At 40.1% G+C, this 23,455-nt stretch overlaps 1 protein-coding gene and 1 non-coding gene across 5 annotated transcripts in view; one reads left to right on the plus strand and one right to left on the minus strand.

Moving 5' to 3' along the window:
* The window catches only part of Sin3a (SIN3 transcription regulator family member A), a 63,189-nt gene that overhangs the window by 34,478 nt on the left and 5,256 nt on the right, over nucleotides 1-23,455 (minus strand). For 3 of the 4 annotated variants that reach the window (XM_052188260.1, XM_052188261.1, XM_052188259.1), the window contains exons 2-9: nucleotides 19,450-19,550; nucleotides 13,507-13,727; nucleotides 11,318-11,494; nucleotides 5,432-5,538; nucleotides 4,200-4,482; nucleotides 2,774-3,025; nucleotides 1,941-2,093; nucleotides 1,667-1,825 (exon numbers count right to left, since the gene is read on the minus strand). In XM_052188260.1, the coding sequence (XP_052044220.1) occupies nucleotides 1,667-1,825; nucleotides 1,941-2,093; nucleotides 2,774-3,025; nucleotides 4,200-4,482; nucleotides 5,432-5,538; nucleotides 11,318-11,494; nucleotides 13,507-13,695 (1,320 nt within the window). In that variant the 5' untranslated portion in view covers nucleotides 13,696-13,727; nucleotides 19,450-19,550. The remainder of the gene's footprint in view (nucleotides 1-1,666; nucleotides 1,826-1,940; nucleotides 2,094-2,773; nucleotides 3,026-4,199; nucleotides 4,483-5,431; nucleotides 5,539-11,317; nucleotides 11,495-13,506; nucleotides 13,728-19,449; nucleotides 19,551-23,455) is intronic. The other variant, XM_052188262.1, reaches the window with a different exon arrangement.
* Nucleotides 12,314-12,415, plus strand: LOC127690249 (U6 spliceosomal RNA). The gene has a single exon (XR_007978988.1). It is a non-coding gene; the product is annotated as a U6 spliceosomal RNA (small nuclear RNA).

The raw sequence follows: 23,455 nt of genomic DNA on the forward strand, positions 1-23,455 counted from the left end.
AGACAGACAGACAGAAGCAGGTATATATCTTTAACCTACATTTCAAGTTATAAACTTTAAAAAAGCCTAATTATTTCATTGTCCAATAGACAGTATAACCATCTTATTAGCATATCCACTAATAATTGTTGTCATGTGATTTTTTGAGATAGTGTCACACTATGTAGCTCTAGCTGGCCTCAAACTCAGAGATTTGGCTATCTCTTTGCTGACCTGTCCACCACAGTGCTCACAATACAGGTATCACTAAAGTCCCTGGCAAGACTAATAATTTAACATTGATTTTATAAAGGAAAACAAGCTGGGTATTGTGACAAACACCTGTATCCCTTCACTCAGTAGTCCAAGTAGGGAGGACTGTAATGAGTTAGCAATTAGCCTGGATTACTTACTGACTACCAGGTCAGTGAAGGCTACCTGTTGAGATATTTTCTCCAAAAAACACACAGAGAAAAACCCCCAAACCAAACAAATGAATAGGCCATAATATAACCCTACTAGCCAAAATGTACTTTTTTTCAAGACAGGGTTTCTCTGTGTAGCCCTGGATGTCCTGGAACTCACTCTCTAGACCAGGCTGTCCTCGAACTCAGAAATCCTGCCTCTGCCTCCTAAGTGCTGGGATTAAAGGCATGTGCCACCACTACCCAGTCAAAATTTACCTTTAAAAATTCACTTAACTACCTATGTGGAGCTGCACAAGCTTTGTGGGCAGGTGCTGTCTCAGAGTTCACGGGTCCCACCCACAGCTTCTGCTGCCTATGAGACTTGGAACTAAGCACTATCATACAGTTTCTACCTGTGGATCAATCAGTATAAATGGAAAGGGGGATGGAAAGGGATCAGAAAGCAAGCTCTCAACTATTTAGCTAATTCTTACAATCCCCAGAATACTTACTGAAGTTAAAGAAACAAAAAAACAACAAGCCATTACTATAGTCAACCTGATTCCAAAACCAAGAAAACCCTGCAAACACTCAAACAATGGGATCTGTCAGAGTATGTCAGTCCTTCCAGCCACGTACTTGACACCCCACCACCTTCCACTGAGTTTTTTTAATTAACCAAATTCTGTAGAATAGTCAATATTACATAATTTAGAATTCCTGAGGAATTCAACGTTAAATACATACAACTTCCTTTTTATCCTAGACACACTAAATCAAAGAGAACAAGACGGGCTTCCTAACAAACTTAAGATTTCCTTCTAGTACAGTCCATAGCCACGGCCTCCATCTTTCCTTGAAGATGACAATATAGGTAAGATCTGTCAAGCAAAGAAGTGGCGGAGGACAGACTTCTAGTCAAACAAAGCCTCTGTTTGTTAATGGGCACTAGGCTCACAGAGTTGAATTGTCCCAGAGACCACTCACTTATGAAATATCAATTTAAGAATCTTCTTGCAACCCAAGGCAAATTTAACACATCAAATCATGAGAAACATTAGTTAAATCTTGGTAACAAAAGAGCCAGAAGCTCATAGCAAAGAGGAGGTAAGAAAAATATAGGAACTGAAAAACACACACTATAATCATAGAGCAAGTGCTTTTCTGACCTGACTTTTACAAAGCTGCTAAGAAGCTTTGTGGGCCATTTCTGTGACCTGTACCAACCTGATCTAGATACACAGGACCCAAGCCCTGACCTTCTATCTGCCTACTCTCACCTTCACTGGAGGAGTGGCTCCTGTTCCGGAGTGCCTGCGCATCTGGCAGCCGTTCTGACTGGGCCTCTGTGGCTTATTATTCAATTGGGGCTTCTTCACAGTGCCTCCATGGTCATTTCTCACAGAATCCACCTTCTCAGCAGTTGTTTTGCTTAAAAGCTGATGAAGACATACGAGACAGATCTAAGTATCATCTAAAAAGGCCCCTCTTGCTATAGCTTTCAAACTTATGGTAACAATCTTAAATAATGTAGTTTGTCTAAATGAGATTTACCACCGAGCTGTTGGCATCTGGCAGAAACTGTCCAAACTCTGACAACAGATCTTCCTGGTTTTTGAAGAGACGAGCCACCTGGGCATATACCTCCTGCTCAGTCAAAGCTGGAGTGTAGTTTCCTCCAGCTTCCTTGGCATTCCGCTGTTCTTTCTGAAGAAGGACAAAATGGGTAAGTGATATTAGGAAGACTACCATTTTGAATCCTAAACCACAGAATTATTATTTTCTGAAATATTTGATAAGGCTAAAATATGTTATCTATTTCAGCTACATTGAAGTTTTTAATTACTGTTTTCACTGTAGTCTTTTGAGTAAGGAGAAGGAGCTGAGTGACACATCTTAAACACAAACACAAATCTGTTCCTTTAATTAAACTGATAAAACAGAAGACATTAGAAAATCTCTTTCTTCCATGTTCCCTTGTAAATGATCATGCTATACAAATTACCTTCAGAAGCAACAATATGAAACAAGCATTCTCTTCATGGCTAGGGACCTTAAAACTCCTAACAAGATGCTACAGGGTAGGCAAAGCAGGTAGCAAAAGTGGCTTCTAAACACACATTCTAGTTCTAAGCAGTTACTATTCCCAGTAAGAATTACTGGGCACAATAAGTATTCTAGCTGTTCTCAGACCAGATACTCTGAGGGTAACCATCCTGTAAGCAGAGCCTGATCGAACCATGAAAAAAAAATAAGTTTTCTGGGCTGGGTGTGATGGCAGCAACCAGAGTCCCAGATACTGGGGAGGCTGAGGCAAAAGGATCACCAGGGTGTAGGATTACAGGGCCTGCTTAAAAAGGGATGAATGAGTAACCAAACCCTCTTACCTGGTATGTGTGCAAAATCTCCAAGAATGCTTTGTAGATGTCTGGTTGGCCCTGGAATCTGTTCTTGATCTTATTAACATAGTTGATGGCATGATTAAACTCCACAGGTTGATTGTTTTGCAAAGATGGAGCTGTTCCCAAGGAGATTGTCACTGGTGTGTGAGGCTGGACTGGTGGAGAACGTGGGGATGCATATGGTGGGAGTGGGGGAGTCTGCTGACTGGCTGGAGTATGTGCTTGTAGTTGGGAAGGCTAAAAAGAAGAAAGTATTTTCCTCAAGAACATAAGAGGTTTGACATTGGGGAAGAAATTTCAAACCGAAAAAGCAACACAAATTGAAAACCCAAGGTATGTGACCAAGCCACGTCTTTTACTCATTTAGGGCCATGAAGTACTACTTAAGCCAAGCCATTTTGGTTCAGTTCAAATCATACTAGACAGGGTAGGAGACCTATAAAGTTTTCATATTCTGACACTACTACCTCAGCCTCAAATTACTGGAACACAACATTACATTTTCATATGCAACTTTTAAGCTCACTACCTTAACAGGTGCAAATTAAAAAGAAAACCTCATCCTTCACAGACCTTTAATGTCAAGGATAACAACTCAACAGTTCCTATAATCCAGTTAAATGTTTCTACACCAGCTGTGTCCAATAAATAGAACCTTCTGAAATAAACGGATCCTCTTTCTTTGTGCCATGAGATACAAGAGCCACCAGCTACACGCTGGTTCTTGAGAACATGAAATTTAGTGCAACTAAAACACTGAGCTAAACCCATGAACTAAAACTTAATTCTATGTGGCTAGCAACTATCCTAGCATATCTAAATCAAGGATATCTTCTATTAATTGTTATTATCAGCTGATCTGGCAAACAGAGTAACTTGATTGTGTTTTTTGGAGACAGTATTTAATAAAGCTCAGAATATCTTCACATTCCTTGTTCTTCTACTTCTAGCGCTAGTGCTGAGATTTACAGACACGCCATCATAACGAGCTCTGCAACCATGTTTATAAAATGACAACCACTTATGTAGAGACTAATTTGACCATGATAAAAACAATCATTTCTGAGCTAGATATGATGGCAGCAACTAGATTCCCAGTTACCAAAGCTCAGGATTTCAAGACTAGCCTGGGCAACACAGAAAACCCAAGCCAAAAACCAAAGCAAACCATACACATACCCTGTCCCTGGTGTCGAAGGACTACTACAAAGCCAGCCCTGAGACTAAAGATAAACAGAAGCTGAGGACAAATGAGAGTCCTAGAGTCTGCTGGCATGAGGATTTAAGTGAGTATCAAAATAATGAAGTATATATAAACATGAACATGTGAGATGTCAACATCTTCTGAGGACATTGTTGTAACATGTGTATACAGGGGAAAGTTAGGAGATGCAGTCTCCCCACAACTCACCTTGCTAACTTTGGCAGGTGTGGGCTGAGGAGCTGGTTGAGCAGGAGTGGGAGCTGACTGGGATGAAGGCTGGGAAGGATGCTGAGGTGGTGGCTGAGGCTGGGGTTGGATCCCATGGGTAGGAATCTGATGAACTTGGCCGGGTGTTGTCACGTTCACCATGTCATTAGTCTGCACCTCAATTTTGTATCCAGGAGGCAAGAAGGTGTTGAAGCCCATGATCAGGTCAGGGTGGCCTTTAAATAGCTGGGACACTCGGCTAATCACTCCTGGAGTATCAATGCTGAGGGAAGCAAACAGGAGGAAAGAAAAGCCATGAGAAGCACGCTTAGCAAAAGCCCTAGAGGAAAAGAAGAAACTTCTCACTAGGTCTTCTCTATAATCAGGAAAACAGAAACACTCAAATTCCAAAGCTATTCATACACTTGGCCACAATTCTGAGGAACACATACATTCTCAGCAACAATTCTATCCAGCAGATATACAGACAGTACATCAAAAACTATTCCCAAGCCAGACCCAACCTTGGTTAAACCAGTATAGATCGAGCCGGGCAGTGGTGGCGCACGCCTGTAATCCCAGCACTCTGGGAGGCAGAGGCAGAGGCAGGCGGATTTCTGAGTTCGAGGCCAGCCTGGTCTACAGAGTTCCAGGATAGCCAGGGCTATACAGAGAAACCCTGTCTGGAAAAAACTAAATCCAAAAAACCAAAAAAAAAAAAAAAAAAAAAAAAAAACCAATATAGATCGTAATGGGCATGTTTCTAGATTGTTCAGATCTGTTACTCTCAAACAGTGAGCCATTCCAGAATATCAGGGTATCTTACATTAATTAAAAAAAATGTAAGAAAATAATAAAATGTAAATGAAAGAAAATGTAAAAAAAAAAATGTAAATAAAAATAATCCTGCCTCCTAAAAACTTAGCAGTGTGAAATAAGCACCAAGAAGGATTTTAGTATAGATTTAAAAATAAAAAAAGCCTAGCACACTAAAATTACCATGAAACCAGTCATGTGCAGTTGTACATCCCTTTAAGGCTAGATCTTGAGGCTCCAGCAACAGGACTGCCAAAAGTTCAAGGTCACCTTGAGTTACAAACCCTAAGTCTCTGACTCAAAAGTATTCCCCCAAAGAAATAATAATCTATAAAAAGAACATGATTGTGTATATATATTCCTTCTAAAAACCAACATACTAAGCACAAATTTAAATGCAGCCACACATCCTTTACCTCTGAGATTTAAATTCCTTCATGATGTCAAGGAAATCATTGTAGACCTGAGGCTGACTACCAAACTGCAGTTTCACCTGGTCAAGATAGGACAGGGCGTCCTCCACCTGGGCAGGGATACATTTCAGAGATATAAAGGTCAAAACTTTATAGATCATCCATGCTCAAAAAAGACAATAAAGGAATTATCAAACAGTAAAAATATGATTCAATTTTAAAACAAAGGTCAACTCATAAAATCTGCAGTCTTACCTCACACAATTCTGTAGGGAATGATCAGTAACTAATGATTATATTACCACAGTGTCCACTCACTCACCTCCTAAGTACTTGCTAAGAAACTCAGCAGAACCAATGCAGGCGTTTCTTATTCAGTAACAAGTGGAAACCCTAACTCCACAGAAATTCGTGTCTAGTGGTAATCCTAAAATAATCACCATAACAACACATGTTCTCGTCCAAAGTGAGGGAACCCAAGAGTTGACTGGGTAAGTACACGTTAGCAAATGTGAAGAATGTCGGAAGACGCAGCAAGGGTACAGTCTCATGTAGTAGTTTGCTTGCCAAACCAAATCCAGCTCAGTCTAGCTAGAAGTGAAGTATGTGTAAGTACTGGGAAAAAACAGGATCCAGATCTTGAAGAATGTTTTATCTTCTTAATTTTTCATGTATTCCAGTTAATATAACTACAGGATAGACTAAAAGAAGGTAAGGATGGGGCTATAAAGATATCACAATGGGAAAAATGCTCATTTCTGTGAGGACAAGCATGAGGAGCTGAGATGGATCCCTAGAACATAAATTTGGCCACATTAGCACATGACTGCAACCTGGATACAGGCATCACAGGTAGTACTCAGAGTAAATCTGAGAGGATGGCTGGCAGGCCAGCTACTCTCAACTAAGGGAGAGAGGGATGGATGGCAAGGGAGGCAAGTTATGCTCTAGGGAGAACTGTAACTGATGTAAGGAGGGCTTGATTACAGTACAGGTCAAAAGCACAGAAAACTCAACAGATTCAAAAGCTTTTAGCTAGAAGTGACAGGATTTGAGGACTGACTGTAAGAGACAAGGGAAAGCAAGCATGTGACCTGCCCCATCTTTATAGCCCCATCCTTACCTTCTTTTAGTCTATCCTGTAGTTATATTAACTGGAATACATGGAAAATTAAGAAGATAAAACATTCTTCAAGATCTGGATCCTGTTTTTTCCCAGTACTTACACATACTTCACTTCAAAGTGACCTGCCACTAACAGGAATGAGTCTCAAGGGCCAGAAATAATACAGATATAATTTAGGGAGCTACAACACTAGGAGATAGCTAAGTATTATACTCAGATAATATTTTAAATTGTATGAAAATTTAAATTTTAGGATTAAAAAATAATATCTGACTTTGGTATAAGCTACAAGTTTTGATATACTAGGAAATAAAATGTTTATGCTCAAATAAAGCACTAAGTGATGGTATAGTATGAATGTCCTCTAAAACTCATGTCTAATCTTTTTAAATGTGCTTTTGGTTTCCATTTTGTATAGCTGGGAATTGGATCCATGGGCTTCTATATGCTCTACACTAAGTGATAATTCATACCCTCTTTTGGTGGTGATGGTGGTGGGAAGTTACCATAAACACTATGCTATTTACCTATACTCCTTAACACCAAACTGAAAAATCAGGGGTTTTAACCCCTGCTGTGCCAGCAATTGAAGACAGGAATTTGAATACACTATACCAGACCTCTACCACTGAGCTACACCCACAGAGTCCATGACAAAAGCTAACTGTTCTCTTCTTTTTCTGATAGTAATCATGTGCATAGGGTCAAACTAACCTTAGGTCAGTCCTCAGATACCATCTTCTTGAGACAAGATTACCTAGAACAGCCCAAGTAGTTGAGCCTCAAGGATTGGCCTATGTGTCTCTGCCTCTCCAGGAATTATAAGCACACACACCACTGCACACAGTTTTTAAAATGGGAATTCTGGGGATTCAACTCACTTCATCAGCTGAGTTTTCTTCTCAGCTCCTGTTCTGATAGTATTAAATGGGGTCTATAGAAACAGACATCATGGGGCTGGAGAGATGGCTCTGCGGTTAAGAGCACTGACTGCTCTTCCGAAGGTCCTGAGTTCAAATCCCAGCAACCACATAGGGGCTCACAACCATTATCGGATGCCTTCTTCTGGTATGTCTGAAGATAGCTACAGTGTACTTATAAATAAATAAATCTTTAAAAAAAAAGGAAAAAAAGAAAGAAACAGACACCATGAATGAAGACAGTGCCACGGTAGAAGAGTAGAGGAAACTGTGATGTTCTGAGACTTCTACCTTCTGCCATTTGTGGACAATGTTTTGCTATGAGTATTTTTGTTGTTGTGATTGGTTTTTTAAATATTTACTTATTTTATGTATACGAGTACACTGTAGCTGTCTTCAGACACACCAGAAGAGGGCATCAGACTCCATTACAGATAGCTGTGAGCCACCATGTGGTTGCTGGGAATTGAATTCAGGACCTTTGGAAGAGCAGCCAGTGCTCTTAACCACTGAGCCATCTCTCCAGCCCTGTGATTTTCTTTTTAAGACAAGGCTGGCAGGGAGGGAACTAGCAATGTAGACCAGGTTGGCTTTTAAGTCACAGATATCAACCAGCTTCTGCCTTTAAGTGCTGGAATTAAAGTCATCACAACTACGTCCTGCTTTTAAACACTCTCGATTTTAGTATGTGTGTCTTTCTATCTGTTTGAATGAGACTGACTCCCACAGGCTCATATTTGAATACTTGGTCCCCAGTTAACCAACTGTTTGTGAAGATTTAGGAGGTTTGGCCTTGTTGAAGTAAGAGTGCCACTACTTACTCTGAGGTTTTAGAAGCCCAGTGCAAGGCCCAGTCTGTCTCCTCCAACAGACCTATTAGTAGAACAGATGTGAACTCTCAGCTATTGCTCCAGCTCCAGTCCTGCCTGCTGACATGCTCCTCGTCATGATGATCATGCACTAACTCTGAAGCTAAAGGCAAGACCCCAATTAAATGCCTTTTCTCTATAAACTGCCTTGGTCACCATAATATTCCTCATAACAACAGAATATTAACTAAGTAAGACATACATGCAAATACAAATACTGATTCAAAAATAGCAGGCAAGGATTAGGGCTATAGTCCATTGGTAGAGGACTTGTCCAAATGTTTGAGGCTCTATCGTCACTGTCCAGTACTACCAGGGAAAAAAAGCAAAAAACCAAAAATGCCAAGCAATGTGAGAATAGGTAGTTAAAATTATATGGAGACACACACACGCGCGCACACACACACACACACACACACAATTGAGATGGTTCAGCAGGTTCAGATACTTGCACTAAATCTAACCTAAATTCAATCCCAGATATCCACATGGTACAGAAAGAGAAACAGTTTCCAAAAGTTGCTTAGACCTTCAAGAGGGAAATAAAGGTTGTTAGGTGGATGTGTGTGTTTGTGTGTGTGTGTGTGTGTGTGTGTGTGTGTGTGTGAGAGAGAGAGAGAGAGAGAGAGAGAGAGAGAGAGAGAGAATTTTGATTCTTTTTAATTAAAAAAAAATTAAATTAAAAATCAGAGGGATGGGGTGGGGGGAGGGGTGATTGATACACAGCAGTGACCCCAGCATCTGAGAAGCAAAAACACAGGGGAGACAACATGATTCTTACTTGCATAATTTTTAGGCCAACCTGAGTTAAGAGCCTTCTCAACCGACACTTCCCCAAAGAAAACTCAGCAGATTATTAGATTTAGAAATCCTATCAATCAAGATCTTTTAACTAAAAAAAATTCCCCGAATCTACACAAAACTTAACTCTATAATCCTAATCCAAGGCTTCCTTACTGATTTGTAAAAGAAAACACAGAAGCAAACACACATATCCAATGCTTGTGTCCACAGCACCCTAGAGCAAGGCAGGTGAAGGAAAACAGTATCGTTTGGGAGCACTGACTGGAAAAGGCTATAACAACCAGTCCAGCATTGGCACTTACACCTGTCATCCCAACACTCAGCAAATAGGCGAGGGCTCAAGTTCAAGGCCCTCCATCTACACAGTGAGACTCAACCCGAAAGCTCTAAAAGGGCTTTTCTTAGTTTAAGGACCAGTCTATAAAGGCTTTAGAATATTAAGACATCATCTACAAAATGCAGTATAAATCCTATTAAACAAAGTCTTTTTCCCCAGACTCGGTAATCATTAAGCTCACAGTAGTGCTTCCTTCTGCAATACGTCCATCAATCTATATAAGTAGAATGTGAAAACCATTGAGTAGAACACCAAATATTCCAAAAGAGCACAAAAAACTTATGTTTTCTTTACAGACCAATCTTCAGTAAAGCAAATTTTAAAAAACTCCTCCCTCTTGTTCAACTCTAGTGTTCATTATGCTATTTAAGTAGTACTTAGTGTCCTTAGGCCAATATTAAATTCCTAAAACTGGACGTCAATAGGCCAGAATCAAGGAGAAGTCAGCTAAACAATATAGACACTTAGGGACCCTTGGAGACCAGAACCAGTTCCAAGCTTTCAGTGGATGCTGAAACTTGGGTGAACCTTGACTTCTACCTACTACACCAGCTTTTTCTTCTACATACACATTTATGGTAAAATCTGACTTAGAAACTAAGCATAGTAAAAATTAATAAAGATATCTTACCTTCTATTTTACAAACCCCGGGTGGTAATTTTTGTCCCTTATCTCATTTTTACAATAAAGGAAGCACTGTGTGGCTTCTCTTCATTAGAATCACTGTTCTGGAACTGGGGCTTATCTATGGTCTGACTTTCTAACTGACTAACAGGCAGGATATGTAGGGAGTATGCTGAGTTAAAGGATGATTTACATCCCACTGGGGATGGACAGTGTGAGATTTCATTAAAACACTATCCATGATGGCACAGTATTTAAAGTTTACATATTACTTACTCTGGAAAATTTTTATTTCAAGTTTTCAACCAACTAACTGTGGGTAACTGAAATAGCAGAAGGCAAGTTTTCAAGGAAGAGGAAGACTGCTACATTAAGGAAAACAAAGTAGACACTTTGACACACATATGCACTTTGGGGTAAACTGTTCACTCCCAGAAAGGAAATTACTACATAGAATTAGACAAAATTAGGCTATTACAACCAAAGGAAGATAAAACACCTCACCACTTCAGTTTTAAATCACATTTTCTGGACTTGATTTCAGAAAGATTTACCTAAGGGTCAATCAGAAAAGCTGAGAACTAAGCAACAGCTTTAAAAAAAAAAATCACATTATTTCAAAAATAATTATGAGTCAAAAAAAAAGGTTAGTTGGGAACACAAGCTCCAATTAGATGTCACATGCTCGTCAAAGCACTACACTGGATTCATCAGAACACAAGCAACGCTGACACTTCATTCACTAACGGGTGCTTCAAAAGTAGACTGCTTTACTAAGCATGGATTTAAAAAAAAAGTAAATGCCCACAAATCCAGCAGCTGTTCGGACCAATAAGAAAAAATTGGAGATGTATTATGGCACTAACTTGCTATACCCAAATTGCTCTGTGCCCAGATGTGTGTACTCAATAAAAATCTTATAATACTAAGAACTCTGAGTCTAAAAGAAAGGACGTCACACTGACACTTCTTTTCTACAGCAACAACCCTTCACTTCTGGTATACGTGAGTGCTATGCATTCATACAACCAACACTTTTTGAGTGTATATTTCTCTGGATCAGGCACTGGTGACAAAAAGGGAAATACACATAAGCTTCAAAACAAAAACAAAGGAACATTTCTTTTAATTCAAACCTTACTCTCTTGGGTTAAGGCATTATTTCCTGCTGAAGATAAAATAAGTCAATGAAAGAAATAGAATACTACCTTGAGCCTCTGAAACTGCTGCTGTCCCTGCACGGGTGCAACTGGTGGGGCTGGATGGGCATGGCTCTGGACCACCTGGCCTCCATGAGGCTGGACAGCTGTGGGGTGATGATGACTGCTATGAACTGCTGCTATGGCAGGCCCATGACTGCCAGAACTTTGTGGGACTGCTGAAACCTGGGGTGAACAAAATACAGACAAATTAAGGCTTGTGTATTCTTCCCCAAATGCATCTAGTGAAATAACATAAATACATAAAGCATGCAGGTGTGTTTCTGCATGCATAAAAATATCAAGAAAAAGGGAATTACTGATGTTATAACCCACCTATATTTAATATCTTATAAATATTAAAAATCATTCAATTTAAGCTGAGCATGGTGGCACATGTCTTTTATCCCAGCACTAAGGAGGCAGAGGCAGGCAGCTCTCAGAGTTTTGGGCCAGTCTGATCTATGAAGTAAGTTCCATGACTGCCAGAGCTATGTCTCAAAATGTGATAACATTAATAATAAATTCTCAGAGGACTTCTGTTCTATTTCAGAACTGTCAATCAAAGCCAAGAGTGGGAAGATCATGGCTGCATTCTCAGCATTTACAGAGCTAGAGACTAAGAGCTACATTACTGGCCTGAGTTTGATGACTATTCAGACTAGACAGTGAATTCTAGGTCAACTCCAGAGGAAGAGCCTGTTTCTAAAGCCAAAACAAGTCAATAGGGGAAGGGGTGGAAGCTGCCTTAAAATCAGTATAGCTGACTGCTTCATCCCCAAGTATCCTTACTTGGATCATTACATTGAGCAATGTAAAATTTACTTTCTCTAAGCAGTATAAATACTTCAACTTAGTACAATAAAAAATTTACTTTCTCTAAGCAGTATAAATACTTCAACTTAGTACAATAAAAAATTTCACAAATGTATAAGTTACTCTGAGCAGGAGAGAAAGAAATAAAACGACCGTAGATAAAATTATAGATATAAAACTTGAGAGCCCTTGCTTGAGCAACACACATACAAATTTGGAACAATACAGAGAAGATTAGCATGGCCCCTGTGTAAGGATGATACTCAACTTCGTGAAGCATTACATATTTAAAAAAAAAAAAAAAACTTAAGAGAATGGACAAGAAAATATTTACAGGGCTGAAAATGTGGCTCAGCTGATAGGATACTTGTCTAATACTCAGGAAACCTTGGGTTCAATTTCCAGTACTCAAATTTGATGTGTTGGTGCTTGCCTATAGCCCCAACAACTGGAAGATAGAGGCAGAAGACCAGACATTTAAAAGTCAACCTCAGCTACATAGCAAATTCAAAAGATAATCTGGGCTATAAAAAAACCTTATCTCAAAAATGAGAAAAAAAATTAAATTCTTCAAACTCAAGTACCTACATCTTTCAAATACATACATCTTTCATATAACGCTATCAATCACTCTGCTTTTCTATTTGAAAATACCTGTTTTAGCTGGGTGTGATGGCACTTGCCTTTAATCCCAGCACTTAGGAGGCAGAGGCAGGCAGATTTCTGAGTTCGAGGCCAGTCTGGTCTACAGAGTTAGTTCCAGGACAGCCAGGACTACACAGAGAACCCTGCCTCACTCAGGAAACCAAAAACTAAAAATAAAACAATGAAAAAAGTTCTTCTACTTACATAAAATACAAAACTTCCTAAATTAAACAATTATGTTAATCTGAGACATAAATAGAAATGGTAACAAAGAAGGGCTATAAAGTGTGGATCAGTGGTAGAATTCTTGCCTGACACAAGACCCTGCAGTATATCTCGACTAACACACAAGTGAGGCAAATGGTATAACCTATATCACACCACTGGGATGATAAAGCAGGACAGCAAAGTTCAAGGCTAATCTGGGCTATATAATGAAATACTATTTCACTGAAGAGAGAGAGAGAAGAGGCTGTGAGGAGTGAGTAAGAAAACAGAGGGAAAATAGTGGTACCTATGAAGGGGAGGAAAAGAACCTCCCAGGTCATGACATGACTTTTGCTGTTACCGTTTTTTTTAACTTATCTGATGGTTCTCAAGCTTATCTGCATATATTTTAAAATATCCCATACACTCTTCATGACGGCTTTCTTAGGTAGCTCAATGCTTAATAAAAAAAAATCACCTTCAGTGAACCCCCCTCATCGTCACTCCTGTTCTCTGCCGCCCCTGCTTACCTGGTAGTTGGGTGCCACTGAGTACTGAATGCCTGTAGCTGACTGCATGGTCTCAGACACTGCTTCATACACAGGAGGGGCCGGGGCAAGTACCCGGTGCTGGTGAGAAAAAGCCTCTGTGCTTCCAGGAATCCTTCGCTGCTGGGCTGCATACACTGGTGATTCCTGGTCATCCAAACGTCGCTTCATTCTGCACTCATGCTCAGGGATGCACTACAAACCTGCACAGACCACAAAGTGACAACACAAAATCTCACTCCAGTATGATGCACATAACTTAGAACCAGTTACCCAAATTTAATGTAAGTCTGATTTTCATAACTAATCAACCTCATCTTAGAGTCAATCTCTGAATGAATGACCCACACCTTACAGTGAGCAAGTTAGAACTGGAAGGCAGAAGACTAAGGAACAGAGTTTTAATCATTTTGGTAACACTAAGCTAGAAAAAAAATCCTACAAAATTGCAGAGAACTTTAAACTCTTTTCTAATTATGCTCCTGTGATGGTTTCAATGACAATGGCTCCCTGGATTATATATTTGAGTTGACTTAAGGAAGAATTAGGTGTGACCTTGTTGGAGATGTGTCACTGGGGATTTCAAAAGCCCACACCGTTCCCAGTTACCTCCCCCAACCCCTTCTCTCTCAGCCTCTTGGTTGTGTCTCAACATTTGAGGAATCAGCTCCTATTGAGCACTGTCTGCCTGCTGCCATACCGTAAAGCAAGCCTCCAGCTCAAAAAATGTCTTTCCTCTCTACCTTGTCCTGCTTATAGTGTTTCTTCACAGCAGCACAACAGTAAGTTAAGGGAGCTCCTGAGACACTATTAGAGTTAATAATAGTTACATACTCACATGCTGTAAAAGCACACTCTGAAAACTTAGGACGGGGTCAGAGGATGCTTGCTAAGGTGATGAAAGTGGGCCTAATTATTAGGTAGGTTTAAGTTCATAAATACCAACTGTCATTACAACTGAAGCTGTCATAGAAAGGGATGATATACCAGGAGCATGAGACAAAGAATAATATACATTTTAAAAAGTTTCGTATTTTGTGTACTTTTTAGCACCTTGAAATAGAAATGAGAATGAGAGAACAGATGACTTCCAAGAGTCCTCCTGGCCCTGTCTCACATCCTTTACATAAACTGAAGTCTCTTCAGCTTAACAATAGAAGACATTCTCTTGAAAGAATACACAAGCCTGGCGGTGGTGGAGCACGCCTGTAATTCCAGCACTTGTGAGGCAGAGGCAGGCAGATTTCTGAGTTTGAGGCCAGCCTGGTTTAGAGTGAGCTCCAGGACAGCCAACAGGGCTACACAGAGAAACCCTGTCTCGAAAAAAACCAAATCCAACAAACAAACAAACAAACAAACAAACAAAGAATATACAAAGTCTAGAGCCACTTCATCCAGAAACCCACTTGAGATTTTTTGTAAGCACAAACATAATACACTATAGTGAAGAAGAATACTTGGAAACAAGATGGCTTAGTGAGGAAAGGTGCTTGCTGCTAAGACTGACAGCCTGAGTTCAATCCCTAGAATTAACATCATGAAAAAGAAGAGGCAGCTGTAACTGTCCTGACATTCACACACATGCCCTGGCACACATACATTACTTTTGCTTGTATACATAAGAAATATATAAATAGCAAAGGGGCTGGAGAGATGCTTCAGTTATTACAAGTGCTTACTGCTCAATCGTGAAGACTAAAGTTCCAATCCCAACATCCACACTTCTTAGGTCCCAACTCCCTGAAACCTCTCAAGAGATCTAGCCTCCACAGAAACCACACTTATGTGCAAATACCTCCAACACACACAAACACATCATACACATATATTATCTCTATTTTGAAACGAGAAACCAGGTATTATAAAATGAATGGCCTACAATGTCCTTAAGAACTTTTGGCTGCTACTTCTCAGTTTTAGTTTTTATTGGTTTAAAACCTAGATGTTGTCAATGGTAGCCAACACCTTTAATCCCAGAACTCAAGAGGCAGAAGCAGGCAGATCTCAGAGTTCTGAGAGAGGTCAGCCTGGTCTACAGAAGAGTTCCAGGACAGCCAGGGCCACACAGAGAAAGAAACCCTGTCTCAAAAACACAAACCAACCAAACAAATGAAACCCATATGTTAATCTTCTATAGTTTCTAATAAACCAGTTTTTTATAAATGATAAACAAACCAAATATACATGAAGAACACAGCTCAAGACTATGAAAAGACTGTAATATTCATTAGGTACTGCATTCTAACCAAAAATCTCACTTGAAATTTTATAGCTTTGGTCCCATTTTATGTCATTTTTGTGATGCTCAAATGCTACTCCATGAGCCAGTTTATAGGAAAATGTTTAAAAGATAAAGGACTTAGAGAGATGGCTCAGTGGTTAAGAGCACTGACTGCTCTTCCAGAGATTCTGAGTTCAATTCCCAGCAACACCATGGGGGCTTCACAACCATCTATAATGGGATCTGATGCCCTCTTCTGGTGTGTCTGACGACAGCGAAAGTGAACTCATATACATAAAAATAAATAAATCTTAAAAATTATAGCGAGTTTTTCACTGGTTAAGTATTAAAGTTCTTTAATTCATTGCTGTGAGACTTTGTTCTTATCATTTGTTTTGCTCTATTTTCACATTTAAAATTTATGTGTATGGGTGATTTATCTGCCTGTATGTCTGTGTATCACATGTGTGCCTGGTTTCTGAGTAGTACAGACAAGGGTCAAGACAGGCAGTAGAGACTTACTCCTTTAATCCCAGTATTCAGATGGCAGAGGCAGATTTGAGTTCAAGGCCAGCCTGCCTGGTCTACAAAGCAAGTTCCAGGACAGCCAGGGCTACACAGAAAAATCTTGATTCAAACAAACAAACAAACAAACAAAAAAGTAAAATTACAATTTATGGGATGCAGTGCTGGATCAAACACAGGGCCTTGTATATAACTAAGTTACATCCCCAGTCAGTAATTAATTTTATGACATTACACTCATTTCTAGAATTTCCTTCCCAGACCATTAATATAAAACTGGAAAGATAGTATCCAGAGCCTACGTTTTTCCCTTAATTATGCTCCTTTGCCAATTTCTTAACAATTGTAGTGAGTTTTTCACTGGTTAAGTATTAAAGTTCTCCCCAACTAGTCAGTTTCCTTTTAGTAATCCAGCCATTCCTGTCCTTTCAGACTTTAGTACTCCTCTTCAGACAGCTGACAATACCTTCCAAGCATTTCTCCTCCTCGATTCTCTAATATACCTCAAATGTGAACCTCATCTACCACAAGCATCTCAAGTTTAAATCCAACCCATGGACCTGGAGAGATGTCTTGGCTTGGTGGCGAAGAACACTGGCTGCTCTTCTAAAGAATCAGGGCTCAATTCTCAGCATGCACACATCATGGTAGCTCACGATCAGTCTGTCACTCTGCTCCTAAGGGCATCATGGCTCAAGGATGAGGGTCAGAAGAACTTTGGGACTAAGTTCCTGCCTTCTACCTGACTGAGACAGGGTTTTGCTGTGTCAAAGCTTATTCTAGGACAGTTGGTTCGAGCTTCCAGGGACTATCCTGTCTCCACGTCCTGTCTTACAGGAGTTCTGACACACAAACGCACACGACTATACCTTGCTATTCACTTGGGTTCCAGATTGAATGCAGGTTGTCAGGTCTGTGTGACAAAGAGCTTTACTTGCTGAGCCACCTCATTGGCTTAGAAGCTCTTAGAAGATATAGTTTAAGTCTGCTGGTGAAGGCTCAGGCCTTTAATCCCAGAACTTGGGAGGCAGAGCTCTCTAAATTTGAGGCCAGCCTGAGCTATACAAAAAAAAACCCTGTCTCAAAAGAACAAAAACAAAATAAAAGTATAGTCTATTTTGTTGTCAAGTATTCTATGAAAATTTAAGATGGGCACATTCTTTAACTTACCCAATCCACTTCTAGGTCTCTGACCTGTACTGCTAAGTCTAACTCCTGCAGCAGAGTATGAAAAACTGAGTGCTAGGCACTGGCTAACTGAGCTACATTCATATTGTGGGAAACTGAACAACTATTACAAAAATCAGTGCTCTTTGTCAACTGAAAACCATGCTAAGTGAAAATAGGCTATGCAATATGTACACTGTAACCTCATGTATGATACACACATACCATTTACTCAGTACTTGTGCAATCTGTATCAAGTACTTGTGTTAAGTATACTGTAATATTACTGAGAAATAAATCAAGTAATTAGACTTTCAGGGCTGGAGATGGCTTGGTAATTAAAAGTGCATACTGTTCTTGCAGAGGGACCCAAGTTCAGTTCCTATCAACCATTCAGGCAACTCACAAGCCACTGTAACTCCAATTCCAGGGAATCCAAACTCTTCAGGCCCCCTTGAGCACCTATACTCATGTGACAGTATGCACAAGCACACACACGGACACAGACACACATTTAAAAAATAAAAATAAAACAAAAAAGTCTCACAAGAGCTGGAAGAGGGTTCAGCAGGTCAGAGGATTTGCTATTTCAAGCAGGGCTCAGCACAAGAAAAATTCCAGATGATACTACCCTCCCATTGGAAATACTGCAAGATACCTAAAGATATTCAGCAGCTTACACAGAGTCCGCAGGGTTCTAGTGTCTCTCCTAGAGCAATGCCTTCCAAATGCAATATTCCTCCCCCACTTCCTACAACATAAAGTTGATTTTTAAGGCACTCGACACTTGATGGCGTGTGGTAAAATCTCCTTGCCTTTTCTGACCTGAATGTGAAATTCTTAGGGACAAAGATTGTTGTGCATCAGCCCAGATTCATTTAAGCAGGTGGTCAATTAAATGGGTGTCGTCTCAATTCACTCTCAGAATTCAAGTCTGAATCTTTTTTCTCCTTTTAAAGATGTATTTATTTTAGCAGGACAGGGGTACATGTCTTTAATCCCAGCACTCTGAAATCAGAAGCAGATGCATCTCTTGAGTTCAAGGCCAGCCTATTTTAGAGAGATTTCGTTCCAGGATATGCCAGGCTACACCGAGAAACCCTGTCTCAAAAACAAACAAAACAAAAAAGATGTATTTATTTTGGGTGCATGTCTACCTATGAATCACTTCTGTGCCTGGATGCCTCTAGACCAGCACAGGATTCTGGATCATCTGGAACTGGAATTACAGATGCTAAAAATTAATGCTAAAAATTGAACCTAAGTCTTCTGGAAGAGCAGCCAATGCTCTTAACCACTGAACCATCTCTCCAGCCATCTCCCTATCCTCCAATCTTTTTTCTCAAAGTCAAAAGCTTTGACATAGATAGCGCCTCAAAATAAACAAATACAATTACTACAATTCCACCTCTGCATACTGATCTAAGAACTAAAAACAAGGATGAGAACAAATTTATATACCATGTTCCCAGTGAATTATTCATAAAAAGCACAAGGTAGGGCTGAAGAGATGTCTCAGTGGCTAAGCACACTCACTCATCTTTCAGAAGAACAGGCTCAGTTCTCCTCCGTGTGGAGGCTCACAGCAGTCTCTAGTCCCAAAGAACCTGATGTCCTCTTCTAGCCTCTTAGGGCACAGAGTATGCACAAAATACAAATACATACACACAGGTAAAACATACACAGAAAATGGAAACAGACAAATCCACAAGGTAGGAAAAAATGCCAACTGAAAGATAAATAATTGTGGTATATATGTATACAAGGGATAGATTCTGAATATACTTCATTATCAGTGAACTGGGAGGACAAAAGGAGGATAAAGACATCACAGCTCAGGCCAGCCTGGTCCACAGAGCGAGTTACAGGGCAGCCAGGACTACACCACATCAAGTGTTCATAACCACCTTAACCACAACTCCAAGGGTTCAATCCAATGTCTCTGGTCTCCAAGGGTACCTGCATCCACATCTATAATCAAAATAGAAATTTATCTTAAAAAAGAGACTTACTGTTTCATGTGTGTAAAGGTCAACAGTGGGAGATAAATGAGTTCTGGAGGATGGTGAAGGCCACACAAGGACGTGGGTGGACTTAATGCCACTGAACTCAACTAAAAAAGATGAAAAACTTTAAATCACAATGGTAAACTTTATTTTTTTTTTATATTTTATTTTAGTTTTTACTATTTATATTGGGGGAGCCATGCATATGTGACAGAGGCATACTTAGAGCAGTTTTCTCCTTCTACCATATGAGTCTTAGGGATCAAACTCAAGGCTTGGCAACATGTGTTTTTTACCTGCTGAGCTAACTTTCTAGTCCACAGTTTGTTTCTTCCCCGCTGCCCCCGGCCCCACTAGCTCCGTCCATATTTATTTCATATATGTGGCTACACAGTCACTGTCTTCAGACACAGCAGGAGACAGCATCAGATGCCCATTACAGATGGCTCTGAGCCACCATGTGGTTGCTAGGAACTGAATTCATAACCTCTGGAAAAGCAGTTGGTGCTCTTAACCGCTGATCTATCTTTCCAGCCCCCACAAATTTTCTCTTTATAAGTTAGGATTTCTCTCATGTTGCCTAGGCTGGCCTCAAACTATGTAGTTAAAAATGACCTTCAGCTTACCTCCCAACAGGCTTGTTCCCCATACCTGGTCTTTCTTACAAGGTTGTGGAGGCTAAGTGCCCAGGGATGGAAGCACACTAGACAAGTACTCTACAACATGAGCTCACACCCCTCGCTCACTTTTATAAGTACAAACTTTAGTTTTGATTACAATAAACACATAATATATATTATATATGCGCGCGCATACAACCCCCTCCCCCACTTCATAACCCACAGATAGCTTTTCACAGAGAGGAGACTGGAGGCTGACTACTGGGTTCAGATCCTCATCTGATCACCTGTGTAGGCTAAACCTGTGTGCTACTTTCCTTAGTCACTCACTCCATGTTTTTGAGGCAGGATCTTGTGTAGTCCAGACTGAGTCGAACTCCCTAAGCAGCCAAGGACTGCCTGAACATTTATTTATCTTCCTGTATCTAGCTCCCAAGCGCTGGGATTATAGTATATTACTGTATATGCGTATGATATATCTATGTGGGCACTCATACAAAAGTCCACCTCTGATCCCCACCAAGGATCAAACTCAGCTCTTTGAGCTCTAGGAGCAAGTGCTGTGCTCACTGAGCCACTCTGAAGTACCTGCTTAATCTGTATTTGTGCATATGCAAGTCAGCTCAACCTCAACCACCACTCCTAAAGTCCATTTTTCAAACAAGCCCCTTTACTGCCTGGGGGCTGGCCCAAGGAGGCTAGTACCAGGGATTCCCCCTACATTCTACTGCTCCCAATGTTAGGAACTCAGACCCAGGCTACCACACACTTAAGCTCTCCATGGTCAGTTTTTCAAGTATATCCCAGGAACAGGACAAGTCTTGCTTCAGTGGCATTTTTACTGACAGATATTTCCCCAGCCCCTCACCTTGTTGTCCTTGAAATATTTAGTTAACATTGTTAGGAAGGTTGCACAAATATAATAGTCAAAGGACAACACTTAGGAGTTAGCTGTCTCCTTCCACAGTAGGTTCCTGGAATCTAACTTAGTCTTAAGAGTTTGCATGGGAAGTGTCTTAACCCATTGAAGCTACCTCATGAGCCACCTTCACTTGTAAAACATGCATTTCAAAACAGAGATTTAACCCTAGCTGAGGCAAAGGCAAGAAAAAAATCACTGAGTTCTAGGCAGGATGGGCTCCAGAGCGAGTTCAGATAAATGAGTGGCCCATTTCACCAATCCACAACTCAAAGCTGCCACAAAACTGAAAAGTTCCATCCATGTATGTATGCCATTCAACAGACATCCACACATCATGCACATACAATTAAACACATTAGCAAATGACCAGTGCCTGGCAAGCACCTGGTGCAGACTTAGAGTTCAATAAATATAAGTCCTTATTATGAAAACGGAACTATTGTTTGAAAAAGCAAGCACTACCTTTTTAAAAGAACATTAAAAAGATAGAGTTTGACATACTTTTAGTTGGGGGAAACACTATACTAGATTACTAAAGATCCTGAACACCACCTCGGGATTCTAAGCAAAGTTCCCCGACCACAGCTGACCGGGACAGCTTTTAAGGATATTGGCTGCACTGTCAAGATGCCTGTGCTTTGCCAGGAATCTCGTCAAATACCCATCTCAAGTCTTAAAAAAAGAAAAAAACTTCATGCAAACTACTTTAAGGCCTGAATTTAAAAGTATTAACGGTTTATTTTTCAAAACTGTATTTCTGTTTTTATTCTGAGTGCGGCTTTCTATCTGGGTGCCTGGAGGCCAGAGGTGTCAGAACTTGGAGCTTGAGATACAGGCCGACAAAGGTACTGAAAACCGAACTCAGGTTCTCTGAGTAATACCCACTCTTCACCACTTAGCTAATCTGTTTAGCCCCCTAAATGCTAGTAAGCAAAAATAAAACATGATGTATGGAGAAAAAAAAAAAATCAACCCAAATCAAAAGAACAAACATAACTAGGTTCTTGAATTTTTCAAGCCTAGGACTTGCGACTCCAGCACACAATCTATTATACACATTCTACAAGAGTAAGAATTATGCCCGACAGTGGTGGAACATGCCTTTAATCCCAGTGTTTGGGGGACAGAGGCAGGTAGATCTCTTAAGTCCAGCCTAGTCTATAGGGTGAGCTCCAGGACACCCAGAGTTATGGCTAAACTCGTTTCTAAAAACAAAACAAGAAAAAAAAGGTATGAATTAGGTCATCTGTATTTCCCAGACTGTACTTCAATGGTAGAATGAACTATAGGTTGGCCAAACTTTCCTCAAAGCCACAGCATTCTCTACTACATCTGTAATACCTCAAAATTCTTATCTTTTGGGCTTCACCTCCATTCTGTTACCATTACGGTTGTTACTTCTTTAGCTGAAAAGTGAATATTTAACCTCTTCATGAAGTATAGCACAGGGCAGTTTTCAGCCTCTACTGAACAAAGGACAAATCCAGAATTTAGCTTCAGAAATTACACATGACTACGGGTTAGAGAAACGGCTCAGTGCAGACTGCAGACTACTGGAGCTAAGTAAGCTGGGGTCCCAGAACCCATGTCAGGTGGCTGATAACCACCTGTTAAGTCCACCTACAAGGAATCTAACATACTATTCTGGCCTTATACACACACACACACCCTTTAATATCTTTTTAAAAAGTGGTTTATACATACTCATTCAGACATCAATACCTAAATTAAGGATTCAATGTTTACTTTTCATGAAAAGTTCTCTTTTAAGATCATAAGATCATCTAACAACAGCCCATCTAATATGGTTACATGTGTAGTAAGTCAGCAATGGCCAAAATAACTCTCTAAAGTAGGTTGGTAAGCTAAGCTACACTTAAGTTTCATACAGTTCAACCTACTTAGTATCTAAAAAGAGCAACATTAAGCTTTAAGGACTAACAATTACATAAAACCAAAAGAGAACACAAAATTCTAAGTTACCTTTGTGAAGCTAAGTTTACATAACAAAACCTTCTGTAGGTGAAATCAGTCAAGAAATCAGAATATTTTACTTAAACAGAGTTAAATCCTGACTTTAAAAACAACAACAAAAAAATCAGCTCTGAGGTATAGCCTAGTGGTGAAGCAACGCTTATGTGCCTTAAGTAAACTCCATCACACACAATCATCTTTAAATATCATCTTTGTCAAAGACCAGTTTTAAGATTAAGAAATTCAATACTTTCTCTAGAAATAAAATCTCAGCTTTGTAAGGAGCTCGAACGGTAAACTGAGTTTAAAATCCTAAGGTACCAAAAATGGTAGCAAATTTTAGCTATCTATCCACTACTCCATGGGTGCGAAGCTCAGCCCTGTGAAGGCACAGTAGCTGAACATCAAGAGAACTCCAGGGAAGGTTGGCGCCCTCCACAATTCCAGTCCCTGATCACTCTGCCCCTCCCCCACCGGCCACAGTCGGGGAAGCATG

The sequence above is a fragment of the Apodemus sylvaticus genome, chromosome 7 (assembly GCF_947179515.1).
Source record: "Apodemus sylvaticus chromosome 7, mApoSyl1.1, whole genome shotgun sequence".
In the NCBI taxonomy this organism is placed as follows: Eukaryota; Metazoa; Chordata; class Mammalia; order Rodentia; family Muridae; genus Apodemus; species Apodemus sylvaticus.